We start from the raw sequence: 15,425 nt of genomic DNA, 5'->3' as shown, positions 1-15,425 counted from the left end.
TGTGTGTGTGTGTGTGTGTGTGTGTGTGTGTGTGTGTGTGTGTGTGTCAGCTTCATAGGGGAAGAGTCTGTAGCTGCAGGTGAACCTTGTGTCCTCACTGACCGTCCCACCTGGATCATCGACCCCATCGATGGGACAACCAACTTTGTTCATGCGTGAGTTTTATAAAAAAATCAAACATAGTCTAAAAGCATAACATGATGAAGTGATGAAATTTTGAACAGAGATGGATGTAATTTCTAACTTGACTGGTTGGTGGAGGCGTTTACTTTTATTTCTGGTTACTACTATTATTATTATTATTAACAATTTATTACCTCCAATAAATACATAATTGTCTCTTTAACAGATTTCCTTTTGTTGCTATTTCCATCGGATTTTCTGTCAACAAACAGGTGAGTTCAACTTTTAGTCCAAGTCGTGGCCTACTATACTGTGGCCTACTATACTGTGGCCTACTATATACAGACCTACCATACTGTGACCTACTATATACTGACCTACTATGTACTGACCTACTATGCTGTGGCCTACTATGCTGTGACCTACTATACTGTGACCTACCTTACTGTGACCTACCTTACTGTGACGTACTATACTGTGACCTACCTTACTGTGACCTACTATAGACTGACCTACTATACTGTGACCTACTATACTGTGACCTACTATACTGTGACCTACTATATACTGACCTACTATACTGTGACCTACTATACTGTGACCTACTATACTGTGACCTACTATATACTGTGACCTACTATATACTGACCTACTATATACTGACCTACTATATACTGACCTACCTTACTGTGACCTACTATACTGTGACCTACCTTACTGTGACCTACTATACTGTGGCCTACTATACTAGTCGGTCACAGTATAGTAGGTCACTAGTAAGGAAATTAGTGTTTGGTAGACTATTTTTTGTTGTAACAATGCTTCTTGGCAATAAGTCTTATACCGTTGGAAAGCCTGTTTAAACGGTGCCACATTTGTAAGGAACATGCATTTGTGGGATGAGCAGCAGAACTGAGTATGTGGGTTGCGCCCATGAAAAATTTGACAAATCTTCTCCCTAGTGACTGACTATATTATGACTTACTATGACCTACGTTTTAAAATCTAGTGTACTATAACCTACTATACTATAGCATACTATATTATCACCTACTATACTATGACTTACAATACTCTGACCTACTGTACTATGACCATCCATCCATCCATCCATTTTCCACCGCTTATCCGAGGTCAGGTCGCGGTGGCAGCAGGCCGACCCAGACCTCCCTCTCACCGGCAACATGTTCCAGCTCATTCTGGGGGATCCCGAGGCGTTCCCAGGCCAGCTGGGAGATGTAATCTCCCCTGGGACTTCCCCGGGGTCTCTTCCCAGTTGGACGTGCCTGGAAAACCTCCAGTGGGAGGCGTCCAGGAGGCATCCTAATTAGATGCCGAACCACCTCAGCTGACTCCTTTCGAAGCGAAGGAGTAGCGGCTCGACTCCAAGTTCCCTCCTGATGACCGAGCTCCTTACCCTATCTCTAAGGCTGAGCCCGGCCACCCTACGGAGGAAACTCATTTCGGCCGCTTATAGCCACGACCTTGTCCTTTCGGTCACGACCCAGAGTTCGTGACCATAGGTGAGAGTAGGAATGTAGACCGAGTAGTAAATTGAGAGCTTTGCCTTCCGGCTCAGCTCCCTCTTCACCAAGACGGTCCGGTGCAGCGCCTGCTTTACTGCTGCAGCCGCACCGATCCGCCTGTCGATCTCCCGCTCCATCTTACCCTCACTCGTGAACAAGACCCCAAGATACTTAAACTCCTTCGCTTGAGGTAGGCACTCCGTCCCCACCTGGAGGGAGCAATCCACCGGTTTCCGGCAGAGAACCATGGCCTCAGATTTGGAGGTGCTAACTCTCATCCCCGCCGATTCACACTCGGCTGCAAACCGCCCCAGTGAATGCTGGAGGTCATGATCCGAGGAGGCTAACAGGACCACATCATCTGCAAATAGCAGAGAGGCGATCCCGAGACCCCCGAAACTGACGTTCTCCGCCCCCAGGCTGCGCCTAGATATCCTGTCCATGAAAATCACGAACAGGACCGGTGACAAAGGGCAGCCCTGGCGGAGGCCAACACCCACCGGGAACGTGTCTGACTTATTACCGAGAATGCGGATACAGCTCCTACTGCAGTCGCACAGAGACCGGATCGCCCGTTATAACGGGACCGGCACCCCATACTCCCGCAGCACCCCCCACAAGACCCCCCGAGGGACCCGGTCGAAAGCCTTCTCTAAGTCCACAAAGCACATGTAGACGGGTTGGGCAAACTCCCGGAGCCCCTCCAGTAGTATTGCGAGGGTAAAGAGCTGGTCCACTGTTCCACGGCCGGGACGGAATCCGCACTGCTCCTCTTGAATCTGAGGTTCGACAAGCGGTCGGAGCCTCCTTTCCAGCACCCTGGCATAAGCCTTCCCCGGGAGGCTGAGTAGTGTGATACCCCGGTAATTCGAGCACACTCTCCGGTCCCCCTTTTTGAAGATGGGAACCACCACCCCGGTCTGCCAGTCCATGGGCACTGATCCCGACCCCCATGCGACATTGAAGAGGCGTGTCAGCCAGGACAGCCCAACTATGTCCAGCGCCTTCAGCATCTCAGGGCGGATCTCATCCACCCCTGGTGCCTTGCCACCAAGGAGCTTTTTAACTACCTCAGCAACCTCTGCCAGGGATATGGGTGAGCCTCCCCCTAGGTCCTCAGGCGCTGCCTCCTCTGCAGAGGACATGTTGGTCGGGTTTAAGAGTTCCTCAAAGTGCTCTTTCCACCGCCCGACGATGTCCTCCGTCCGGGTTAGCAGTTCCCCCCCCCCCTGCTGAGAACAGCCTGGGGTAAGCCCTGCTTTCCCTTCCTGAGCCGTCGGATGGTTTGCCAGAACCTCCTTGAGGCCAACCGAAAGTCCTTCTCCATGGCCTCCCCGAACTCCTACCATGCCCGAGTTTTAGCATTCGCGACCACCGCAGCTGCAGCCCTTCTGGCCTGCCGGTACCAGTCAGCTGCTTCAGGAGACCCCTGGGCCAACCAGGCCTTGAAGGTCTCCTTCAGCTTGACGGCTTCCCTCACCTCCGGTGTTCACCACCGGGTTCTCGGGTTGCCGCCACGACAGGCACCGATGACCTTCCGGCCACAGCTCCTAGCGCCCGCATCCACAATAGAGGCTTTGAACATGGTCCACTCGGATTCCGTGTCCCCAACCTCCCTCGGGATGTGTGAGAAGTTCTTCCGGAGGTGGGAGTTAAAGACCTCCCGGACAGGGTCCTCCGCCAGACGTTCCCAGTTTACCCTCACTACACGTTTGGGTTTGCCGGATCTTTCCAACCGGTTCCCCTGCCATCTGATCCAACTCACCACCAGGTGGTGATCAGTTGACAGCTCTGCTCCTCTCTTCACCCGAGTGTCCAAGACATACTGCCGCAAATCAGATGATACGATTACAAAGTCGATCATTGATCTCCGGCCTAAGGTGTTCTGGTACCAGGTACACTTATGAGCCACTTTATGTTCGAACATAGTGTTCGTTATGGCCAAACCATGGCAAGCACAGAAGTCCAATAATGAAACACCATTCGGGTTCAGATCGGGCAAGCCGTTCCTACCAATCACCCCCCGCCAGGTTTCTCCGTCATTGCCCACGTGAGCGTTGAAGTCCCCCAGGAGAACTATGGAGTTGGTAGGCGGCATCCTTTCCAGGACCCCTCCCACCGACTCCAAGAAGGCCGGATACTCCGAACTGCTGTTTGGTGCATAAGCACAAACCACAGTCAGAGCCTTGCTCCCCGCAACCCATAGGCGCATGGAGGCGACCCTCTCGCTCTCCGGGGAGAACTCCAACACAGCGGCGCTCAGCCGGGGGCTCGTGAGTATCCCCACTCCTGCCCGGCGCCTCTCACCCTGGGCAACTCCGGAAAAGGACAAAGTCCAACCCCTCTCCAGGAGCTTGGTTCCAGAGCCAATGCTGTGTGTGGAGGTGAGTCCAACTATTTCTAGCTGGTATCGCTCCACCTCCTGCACCAGCACCGGCTCTTTCCCCACTAGCGAGGTGACGCTCCACATCCCTAGAGCTAGTCTATGCCGCTGGCGATCGGCATGCCCGGGCCTCCCGCCCGACCCGCCGCCCGGTCTGCATAGCACCCGACCCCGATGCTTGTCCCTGCGGGTGGTGGGTCCACAGGGTGGCTGCTCCATGGTGTTTATTCGGGCTGAGCCCAACCGGGCCCCATGGGCAAAGGCCCGGCCACCAGACACTCGCCTACGAGCTCCCCTCCTGGTTCTGGCTCCGGGAGGGTACCCCGGTTTGCTGGTCCGGGCGAGGTGGCTATAGTCCGTGGGCTAACTATCATAGGGGTCGTTTTGAACCGCTCTTAGTCTGGGCTCTCCCCTTAAACCTGTTTGCCTTGGGAGACCCTACCAGGGGCTAATGCCCCGGACAACATAGCTCCCAGGATCACTGAGCCACTCAAACTCCTCCACCACGATACGGTGGCGATTCGCGGAGGAGTGTACTATGACCTACTTATTAAAACTTACAATACTATGACTTACATTACTATGACCTGTTTCACTCTGACTTACTCTAGTATGACCTGCAGCTCTACAGCTGTCCTTCCTCTTTCAGATGGAGTTCGGTGTGATCTACAGTTGTTTGGAAGATAAGATGTACACAGCGAGGAGGGGGAAGGGAGCGTTTTGTAACGGAGAGCCACTGCAGGTTTCTGATCGGGAAGGTCAGTAATCAATAACACACGTCTCTTCATCACTAGATGTATCTGAGGACAACCAAAAACGTACAGGAACAGAATGTGATGTCATGATGCTCTGATCTAGACTGAGGCCACAATCTGACCCATTTCTTTTTTACTGTTAGACATTAAACAGTCGATCATTGCCACAGAGTTTGGATCCAGCAGAGACCCTGAAGCTGTAGAGAAAATCTTCTCGAGCCTGAGGAGTGTTCTCTGCATCCCTGTACACGGGTAATATTACCGATACTGCAGTAATTTACTGATATTGTAATTGGTGTGTAGTTTTGACAGTATATGCATGTTTCCAGGGTGCGCGGTGCAGGAACTGCAGCAATCAACATGTGTCATGTGGCGTCCGGTTGTGTTGAAGCGTATTATGAGATCGGGATCCACGTTTGGGACGTCGCTGCAGGATCTCTGGTCGTCTCAGAGGCTGGAGGAGTCCTCATGGACGTGGAGGGTAAAGATACTCAAAGAGAACTTCAGTGTTTCTGTTGATTTTAATGGAGGAGATAGGCATTAAAACATTGTGTGTTCAGGAGGAGCAGTGGACCTGATGTCCAGAAGAATTGTTGCTGCCAACAGCAGAACCATCGCTGAGAGGATTGTCAAACAGATTGACAGCTTCAGTCCACTCAGGGACGACGCTCCACCACCACAAACACTGTGAAGAAACGCAGCGAGTTGTGGATTCAACAGATTTCATGTGTGAGACAGATGTTCAGTTTGTTAAGATGAATAAAGTTTGTCATGAGAACAAATACAATATCACTTTTTTTGATATGCTATACTATGACTTCTTTGGGGAGAGAGAGTCCAGTTTAAGGACCTCAGAATTGCGTCTCGTTTTTTTGCAGATGATGTGGTTCTGTGGATCCTTCAGAACGTGACCTTCAGCAGTGCTGAGGCGGTTTGTAGAAGAGTGTGAAGCAGTTCGGATGAGAGTCAGAACCTCCAAGTCTGAGGTCCTGGTTTGGGATTGAGTCTCAGCTCAAAGAGAGGGAGGAAGTTCAAGGATCTCGGTCTGGTTCACCTGTGAGGGTCAAAGGGAGCGTGAGATGGAGGTTCGGTTCGGCGTCAGCAGTGATGAAGACGTTGTATTGGACTGTTGTGAAGACGGAGCTGAGCCAGAAGACAAAGTTCTAGAAATAGCAGTCCGTCTCCGTTCAGATCCTCACCTGTGGTCATGAGCTTTGGTTCGAGACAGAAAGAATAAGATCGGCCCAGTAGACCCAGACCACGTTGGGGAGATTCTATATCTGGTCTAGGAACACATGGGGGGTAGTGGGTCCAACCCCAGATAAGCAGAGAAGATAATGAATGGATAATATGTTGATATGTTAAACTTATTTAGGAGTCTTTGTGTCACCCTATCCTCTATTTTTGGGTTTATCTATCATTATCCACAAATTTGAGGTGAACCCCTGAATTTGTGCTTCAATCAAAAATATATTTTTTTTAACATTACAAGTTAGAGGGGACCTGTAATATAAGTTGAACATTTGACCCATAAATAAAATAATTATTTTTATCTCCCGACAGCAAAAAATGCTCTGACAAAAGCAAATAAGAAGTCGGGTATCTGTGGCTGTCGTAGTCCGTAATGATTGTAAAGTCATTTCATTTGGGAAGAATAAACATGTAAAGTGACTTTTTACAGCTTTTTTTCTGAAAACGAAGCTTTGAGAGTGAAAATGTCCCTGAAACCATTTAAAGTCATCTGTGAACTAAACATTCGAAGTGGTGAAGTGGTGACCGGGTGTTAAGGAAACAGAAGAGGGGAATCTAAAGTAGATTAAGATTTATTTATTTAATCGGTTAAAGTGCAGAAATGATTAAAGTAGAAGAAGACGTTTCTAACTGATCTCACTGGTCTAACTGGTCTAACTGATCTCACTGGTCTAACTGGTTATAATAATAATAATATGCGTCACCTTTCTATTTCAGTAAAAAACATGAAGTTGTGCTTAAAGTCCATCAGCCTCAAGTCTTAACATCACAATGAAAAACTCACATTGATGTCAAAGTAGACGAGGAACAAGCTGTCGGAGCTGTTCGAAATCTATTCCTTCTGTAAATAAATATAAATAATAATTATTATTTCAGAGACAAGGACTCTACGGGGGTCAGAGTTAACATGTGAACATCACTTCACTATAAATATTGTGTTACAGATACCAACTGAACATTTATTGAAATGAAAATCTTCAGGATTGCCACTTTAATTACTGAGCATAACCATGTTAGCATTGTTGGCTAACAGCTTTTTAAAGGGGACATCAGTCCTGAAGCCTGATTGGCTGCTCGCTCCATCTTTGGTCCTTTTTTCATTATTCTTCCAATAAAGTCTGCGATTCCACGGCAACGAATGAGCTAATCAGAAGCCAACGGCTGAAGTATCTGATGACGTCACTGAGACAGGTATTTTAGTCTCAAAGCGTTGACTGACCACACCCTCTTCAGTGATGCCACAGCAGATACTGACCACGCCCACTGAAAAAGTTATAGCAGGTTGTGACCACCACTGCTGTGACATCACTGATGGGGGCGTGGTCAGAAGCACGCTTTGTCACAAAATCCCCTGTTTAAATAAAAGTTATTGGTCACTAACGCTGACGTCCCAAAAGCTCTTATTTAGCTCTGAGGAGCGAGGAGGGAGGAGGGATCTCCGAGGACCCACGAGAACAGACTTCCAGGAAGTGTTTTAACGGCCGACACGCCCCCTCATTGTTCATCAGTCATGTGATTGGACACTGCAGCCGATCGGATTGATGAGATTGTTTTCAACATGTAAAAAGTGAAGACATATACATAACCCTAACCCTAACCCATATACATACACACAGAACAGTTTAACAGACTACAGAGAGAAACACCTCTACAGTGGTGATCACTGTGTCTTTATTAGTGATTAGTGTTATTAGTTACTATTAAGTACAGTGATCATGTGAACAGACACCAACTTATCAAAAGTCTCTCCAGCTGTTAAAGCCGACTGACAGCTGATCAGCTGTGATCATCAGCACTGTCATCAGAAACAGACATCGCTTCACGTGACGCAACTGAGGAAAGGACGTCTCATGTCTCCTAAAACATATTTCCTCGTCTCCTCTCTCCTCGCATGGTTTCCTCCATGCATCCCTGGTGGGAGGGACTAAGACGCAAGGAAAGGACGCAAGTGGACGCAAACGGGGATGCAGTTAAGAGACTTGGGATGAACCCTTGTGACTGAAGCGACCCGCTCTAGCCCCCTCCCCCCTGACACCATGTGACCTCGTGTAACAAACGACAGCAGAGCAGGAATTGACTGTGACACTTTATTGTGATGTAATTCAACAGACTGATCTATTTACATGATTATTAACTCCCATCAGCCCGGCACAGGAAGTCCCCCTAGACAGGAAGTCCCTAGATGGGTGTGGCCCTCCACTCCTTGCCCTCGGTCAGAGCCCTCGGTTGGTGGATGAACACGCTGTATTGGACGCCCTGATTGGCCGCCGCCCTGACGAATCGGCTGTTTGCCGTCACGGTGACAGCTCTCAGCGAGTCTCCGGTGCCGAAGATGGCGAGCGAGCGTCGGTTGACCTTGGCGCTGTGCGTGAGGCGCAGCGTGCGTTCCGACGGCCGGTCGTCCACCAGGCGGACTCGAGCCAGCAGCGTCTGAGCGCGCTCCTTCTCGCCCGCCCCCCCCAGCGTGTCCAGGATCAGCTGGAAGTCTTGGACGGCGGAGCGACAGACGAACAGCTGTTTACCAAACAGGAAGTCGTCCAGCTGAGGCAGAACCGGCTGCAGGCGCTCTTGAGCCGCCTGCTCCGTCAGCACCGGCTCCCGGAACGAGAAGTGACATCGTCCGTGACTCAGCGATGACACATACGTGATGAGCGTCGTGATGTCGAGGTTCACGCAATGACACTCCTCCACCTTCACCTGGATGGGGAACGCCAAGCTGACCACCACCGTGGATCGGTCCACCTGGGTCAGCTCCTCCTCTTCAGACCCCTCCTCTTTATCTTCAGACTCCTCCTCCTCCTCCTCGTTACCTTCAGCTGGCTCCTCCTCCTCGTTACCTTCAGCTGGCGGCGGCGGCGGCGGCGGCGGCGGCTCCTCCTCCTCCTCCTCCTCCTCCTCCATCACACTGTTGACAGCGACGACGTCCCCTCTGACGGAGATGTCCATGTCCTTGAGTCGGTGGAACATGGAGGAGGAGACTCCGTTGTAGAAGGCGAAGACCACGTGAGGATGTCTGAAGTGGACTTCCTGTTGTTTGCTGGCCAACAGGAAGTCCTCAGCCTGACTGATGATGCTCTTGTCTCCGTATTGGCCCCGCCCCTTCCAGATGTTGTGCAGAGCCTCCGCCTTCCTTCCCACCGCCTTCACCCAGGTGTGTCCTCCGTTCGCCACCACGTCCACCACCAGCGTCTGCCGGCGTCCGGCGGCGTCCAGGTAGGTGAAGACGTGCAGCAGAGCGACCACGTCCTCCAGACTCGCCACCGACTCCACGATGGCCGTCAGGTGAGTCAGGTTGGTGCTGTGCAGGTGGGACTCTTTGACCTGCAGCTCTCCGGCCTCCACCCGCCGGAGGAAACGCAGCTCCGCCCGCAGTTTACCAACCAGCTTCTGGTAACCCTCCACACCTGGACACAGAAGCTCCGCCCTCTGCAGCAACACCTGGGCAGAGGTGATCCTCTGCTGGAGCACCACCTGGAGAGACATGTCTCCTACATCACACCTGAGGACAGACAGAGAGACATACATGAACATGTCTCCTACATCACACCTGAGGACAGACAGACACACCTGAGGACAGACAGACAGACACACATGAAGACAGACAGACAGACACACCTGAAGACAGAGACAGACACACCTGAAGACAGAGACAGACACACCTGAAGACAGACTGACAGACACACACACATGAAGACAGACAGACGGACCTGAGGACAGACAGACACACACACCTGAAGACAGACAGACAGACACACCTGAAGACAGACAGACAGACACACCTGAAGACAGACAGACAGACACACCTGAAGACAGACAGACAGACACACCTGAAGACAGACAGACGGACCCGAGGACAAACAGACACACCTGAGGACAGGCAGACACACCTGAGGACAGGCAGACAAACAGACGGACCTGAGGAAAGACAGACAAACCTGAGGACAGACGGACGGACCTGAGGACAGACGGACGGACCTGAGGACTGACGGACGGACCTGAGGACTGACGGACGGACCTGGAGACAAACAGACACACAGACCTGAAGACAGACAGACACACCTGAGGACAAACAGACACACCTGAGGACAAACAGACACACCTGAGGACAAACAGACACACCTGAGGACAAACAGACACACCTGAGGACAAACAGACACACCTGAGGACGACAAACAGACAGACACACCTGAGGACAAACAGACAGACACACCTGGTCTGGTTAATTATTAGTTTAACAGACTGTGTATTTTACTCATTATTATACTGAATGTTTACTTTATGATGATCATATAATAATAATAATAATAATAATAATAAGTGACTGAAGAATAGTTCATGTTATATCTAAATAATAAATATTTACTGTTTAACCCTTCAAACACATTATAAAAGTCTGAATATGAACTTTAATATAAACACTTGTTAGCTCTGATGCTAACTATGTGACGTCACCAGTTAGCTTCCTTTAGCTCTGAAGTTCTTCTTCTTCTATTAAAACATTTAAAACATTCAGAAAGCAAACGTTACGTCGACTTACGGCAGCAGTGACGTGTGCACTTTAATCCGCACGTTCGTCTCCAAATATAATAACTGCACAGCTAAAGCTAATGCTAATGCTAACGGAAGCTCCGTCTTCTTCGTCTTCTTCTTCTTCTTCTTCTGACCCGAATGGAACGAGGAACTGGAGGCTTCCTTCTTATTCTTCTTCTTCTTCTTCTGTTATCCTCCACCTCATTGGCTCATTACCGCCACCTCCCGGTCCGGAGTGTGGATTAAATCATTATTTGAAACAAAAACATTGAAACTGAAAGTTAACAAAGAGTCTTTCTTAACATCTTGGTTCTCCAGAATATCGACTCTAATTGGATTCTTATGAATGTTGTTTACAGAACGTTGTTGTTCATCAGCGTGGATCCTCACATGGTTCTCTGTGGTTCTAGTTCTTGGTGTGGACGGACCTTTAGAGTACATAGCAGAACCTAGTCCTCTTTGTTGTGTTCCGATACATAAGTTAGGCTATGATCGACCAAGTGTGCTCAAGTTGGGTTAGGGTTTGTATGGAAGCCCATTTCCACCCCCGAAAAAAAAAGATTTACATTTTTTATTTTTTTAAAACATTTTTTCTGCCAGCAAAAAAAAAAAAAAAAAAGGTTCCAGTTGCTGTTTATTGAAGGTCTTCACCTCAGCCACATTGGTTTTATTCTTTATACTCCAGAGCTGCTTCTTGCTTAAAAGTCTATTCAAGGGTGCGTTTGATCAGTAATCCATGTGAAACATCAACAATGAAGTATTTCATGTGTTGTAAAGCCACGTTTAAAGAAGTCTTCAATGTACTCACAATCCATGTATATGTCAAACGTATCGTAACTATGAAGAGCTGCTTCTATGACTGCTGTGTTAAAGTATCTCATCATTTTGACTTTCTATAGCAACTGGAATCATCTGGTCAGTGTTATGGTTACAGATGGATGCACCCAAAGTGTTTTTTTGTTTTATGCTAGTGTAAAAAAAGTTTAAAAAAAATAAAAAAATAAATCAGTCTATTTTTTGAAAAAAATTTCCACCAGCAAAATAAAATAATAATAAGAATTATTATTATTTTATATTTTATTTTTTTGCTGCGGAAATGGGCTTCCATACCGGTGGAGGTTCCTGTAAAAGTTGGGTAAGTTAAAGGTACCGTCCAAGATAAACTAAAATAAATCAAAAATAACAGTTTTTACAGAAGGGGTTTATTGGTTGAATATTGGCTGGGACAATGGGTTTTGGTTTGAGATAAAACAGTATAAAAGCACACTAATACATAGGTGTTTCCTTAGTATAAATACATTAAATCACAAAGAAGTAGAAATATATACAAAATAAATAATAATATTAGTGCTGGGCAAGTTAACGTGTTATTATCGCGTTAACGCATTCATTAATTAACACCGACAATTATTTTATCACGCGTTAACGCAGTTTTTCTTTTATTATTATTAAGCGGGCATTTTTAACACAAGAACCGGGCAGCAAGCGGTGAACAGCTGTGTTAGTGTGGCGTCACTTCCTGCTGCTGCTGCTGCTGTCTGCGTGCGATAATGAAAGGGTGTTATATTACAGATACAAATATTAATATTTAGGGCCCAAGCACCGACAACGTCGGGCCGCGAGGTCCCTATTGAAACTGTAGGAATTATTATTAGGGCCCGAGGACCGACAACGTCGGGCCGCGAGGACCCTATTGAAACTGTAGGAATTATTATTATTATTATTATTATTATTCTCTCCAATGAAACACCATTTTGGGGGCTTTATCATGTCCCCAACATCCTCATATTTGGCAAGCATATCAGGACTGCGGGAAAATTTGATATTTTATGGGTCTAATGCTCGAGCATGACAAAATTGCTTGCTAGCGCCCCCTAGAAATCTGACTGACATCGCCTTGCGGCACCTCTCACCCAGTATGTCCGATTTACTTGAAATTCGACACACATGTCTAGCTCCGCCTACTCTATAAAAAAGCCAATGAGAACCCTAAGCTCCGCCTCCCAAAATTTTCCGCCATTTTGAATTTTGTGAAAAACACATTTTGGCAAACTCCTCCTACACGCTGGGTCTGATTGGTACCAAATTTGCTGTGGATCATTATTGGATCTTTATAATCAAAAGTTACGAAAAGCTTATTGATATGTCATTGCATTAAGAATATATGGACCAATGAATTTCATAGGGGCGTGGCCTTTTACAGCAATATATATAACTTCAAAACCATGTGGCCTATCCTCACGAAATGTGTAGCATATGTTCACATTGTGTCCTGTAATATACCCTGAAATTTTTATTCCATACAACCACTAGGGGGTGATGCAGTAATACTTCCATTTCTTTGCATTCTTAGGCATTTTACATCGTTTTCAGGCATTATACTTTAACGAACTCCTCCCACAGAATTTATACGATCAACTTCAAATTTGGTCAAGATGATCGAAAGACATTAATGATGAAAAGTTACTAAAATGGTCTACTGACATTGAACGACCTTCGTTTTATGTGGCGCCCATGTCACGCACATTTCGTGCCGTTCACCATGAAAGAGGAAGTTGTTGTAACTCCAAGGTACTTTATTCAATCTGCCCCAAATTAGTTATGCATGATGCTGGTCCAGGCCTGAGCACATTTCCATGCCAACATTTTCACAAAGTCATAGCGCCACCTATTGGCAAAAGGAAATGACAAGTTTTATACTTTGATGTACTCCGACTAGGAAGTTACCCAGATCAGTCTCAAATTTGGTAAGCTAAGCTGTAAGACATTGATAATGCTTCATCATGAATATTGTGAGTTGTCGTTAAACGCTGTTGCCGTGGCAACGCGTCATTCGCCATGAAAAATTAAGCTTATTTTTCTGTGACTTAGGATGCTCAACAAGCCTTGGAACTTTGCACAGGTGTCATAGGTGATGGAAATAAATATTTCATATGGCTTTTTGGCTTGACCCTTTCAAATTGCCTCGATAGCGCCCCCTACAAATATTCAAAATCGCAGCCCCAGCACTACGTTTGACCTACATGTATGGAATTTGGTAGGCACATGTATCACATGAAGACTTAAAAAAAAGTGTCTTGGGACCATGCTCTAAAATTAACGGGAAGTCGGCCATTTTGATTTTTGTGTGAATTTCCCCATGATTTCTAGTCGCTATACTTTAACGAACTCCTCCAAGGGACGTTGTCAGATCCTTTTCAAATTTGGTCAGTATAATCTAAAGACCTTTGCTATTAAAAGCTACTCAAAGCTTTACGTTTGATGGAATGGCGTAGCCGTGGCGTGGCGGCCATTTTACGTAATTCGCCTTGAAACAACAACCCGGATGTAACTCCACAAAATGCAGCCCCAGCAATACGTTTGACCTACATGTATGAAATTTGGGAGGAACATGTATCACATGAAGACTTAAAAAAATTGTCTTGGGATAATGCTCTAAAATGAACAGGAAGTCGGCCATTTTGATTTTTGTGTGAATATTCCCATGATTTCTAGTCGCTATACCTTAACGAACTCCTCCTAGAGACTTTGTCAGATCCTTTTCAAATTTGGTCAGTATAATCTAAAGACCTTTGCAATTAAAAGTTACTCAAAGCTTTACGTTTGATAGAATGGCGTAGCCGTGACGTGGCGGCCATTGTAGGTGATTCGCTATTAAACAACAACCTGATGTAACTCCACTGGACTTGCTCAAATATGTCCCAAACTTGCTATATTTGATAACAGTCATGGCCTGAGGATGTCTACAAGCCAATTTTCACTCAAAGTCATAGCGCCACCTACTGGCAACAGGAAGACAGCGTTATGTGACAAACTGAATCTGATTTATATGACATTTACATGATGTGGTCTATACTTGATGTAGAGCAACACAATGCATGTTTGCGCGTGTTCTCTAGCGCCACAAAGTGGATACAGGAACTGGTGGAATATTTGCACTACATAATTTCCAGCGTCACACAGTCCAAGCATTAAAAATGTCTAACTTGTGGGCACGCTGTCTGATGGTCGCAGATATTTATGGCCGATTCTGCCGGCGTCCCGCCAGTACCCCCGAGACGCGGCAAGGTGCGAGGGCCCGTTCATCGCTGCTCGCAGCTTTAATTTCAATTAATATGTGGCAAACCCCCTACCGTGTATATCTAGAAGAAATTATATAAAGGAATAGAAGGAAAATAATTTGGTTAAAACATGCAAAAATGTAAAGGCACACAAGGTTTGATACAGTTAGTAAAACTTATTGAATAAATAATATTGAATAAATATTTTAAAATAGTTATTTAGATATAAATATTAGATATTTCATGTGGTTATACGGTAGAGGGGTGCCTAAAATGATTTAAGGAGGAAAAAAAGAAGGATTAAAAGACATATATAAACAAGGGAGAAAAGGGTGATGCACTGCAGACGGGGTCGTCGATTAACGGACCTCTGGGGGTGGGGACATGGAGATCAGGAAGTGGTTTGTTATTAAAAGAAGTGAAAACAACGGGTTAAAAAATGAATACACACTGAATATTTTTCATTAAGACCGTCAGGGTCTATCGTTTTCAGTCTGTGTATCTATTTCCTCTCCGCTGCGTCACACTCCAATGTCTGTGGCTCTCAAGGCCGACACTGTGGACATTGTGTGAGCATCATGTAAACATGTGATACATTATATATTGATCAAGTATAATCATGTAAGCATGTGATACATTATATATTGATAAAGTATAATCATGTAAGCATATGATACATTATATATTGATCAAGTATAATCATGTAAGCATGTGATACATTATTTATTGATCAAGTATAATCATGTAAACATGTGATACATTATTTATTGATCAAGTATAATCATGTAAACATGTG

The 15,425-nt window shown here is 46.5% G+C and overlaps 2 protein-coding genes across 6 annotated transcripts in view; one reads left to right on the top strand and one right to left on the bottom strand.

The window, feature by feature from the left end:
• The window catches only part of LOC116400366 (inositol monophosphatase 1-like), a 9,630-nt gene extending 2,285 nt beyond the window's left edge, over nt 1-7,345 (top strand). The window contains exons 3-9 of one of the 3 annotated variants that reach the window (XM_031878161.1): nt 51-155; nt 350-395; nt 4,682-4,790; nt 4,931-5,039; nt 5,117-5,268; nt 5,348-5,516; nt 5,666-7,345. In XM_031878161.1, coding sequence (XP_031734021.1) covers nt 51-155; nt 350-395; nt 4,682-4,790; nt 4,931-5,039; nt 5,117-5,268; nt 5,348-5,478 — 652 coding nt within the window. In that variant the 3' untranslated portion in view covers nt 5,479-5,516; nt 5,666-7,345. Of the gene's footprint in view, nt 1-50; nt 156-349; nt 396-4,681; nt 4,791-4,930; nt 5,040-5,116; nt 5,269-5,347; nt 5,631-5,665 lie in introns of those variants that run through there. The other 2 variants (XM_031878162.1, XM_031878163.1) reach the window with 2 other exon arrangements.
• Nucleotides 7,346-8,111: 766 nt separating this feature from the next.
• cunh7orf25 (chromosome unknown C7orf25 homolog) lies at nt 8,112-10,691 on the bottom strand. Of its 3 annotated transcripts, XM_031878158.1 has the most exons (3): nt 10,576-10,691; nt 9,994-10,053; nt 8,112-9,537 (listed from the first exon to the last, which is right to left on the bottom strand). In XM_031878158.1, the coding sequence occupies exon 3, from the start codon at nt 9,519-9,521 to the stop codon at nt 8,217-8,219; it is 1,305 nt and encodes a 434-aa protein (XP_031734018.1). In that variant the 5' UTR covers nt 9,522-9,537; nt 9,994-10,053; nt 10,576-10,691; the 3' UTR covers nt 8,112-8,216. The 3 variants fall into 3 exon arrangements, with proteins under 3 accessions (XP_031734018.1, XP_031734015.1, XP_031734016.1); XM_031878155.1 differs by lacking the exon at nt 9,994-10,053 and having other exon boundaries at nt 10,576-10,647; XM_031878156.1 differs by lacking the exon at nt 10,576-10,691 and having other exon boundaries at nt 9,974-10,020.
• Between the last annotated feature and the right edge of the window lie 4,734 nt (nt 10,692-15,425).

The sequence above is a fragment of the Anarrhichthys ocellatus genome, unplaced genomic scaffold (assembly GCF_004355925.1).
Source record: "Anarrhichthys ocellatus isolate YVR2014 unplaced genomic scaffold, GSC_Weel_1.0 scaffold164, whole genome shotgun sequence".
Classification (NCBI taxonomy): Eukaryota; Metazoa; Chordata; class Actinopteri; order Perciformes; family Anarhichadidae; genus Anarrhichthys; species Anarrhichthys ocellatus.
The sequence above is the reverse complement of the archived record's forward strand: the minus strand, read 5'-3'. Positions and strand labels throughout refer to the sequence as shown.

Excerpts from the sequence above, each read along its gene's own strand:
- cunh7orf25 (XM_031878158.1), bottom strand. The coding sequence starts at position 9,521 with ATGTCTCTCCAGGTGGTGCTCCAGCAGAGGATCACCTCTGCCCAGGTG.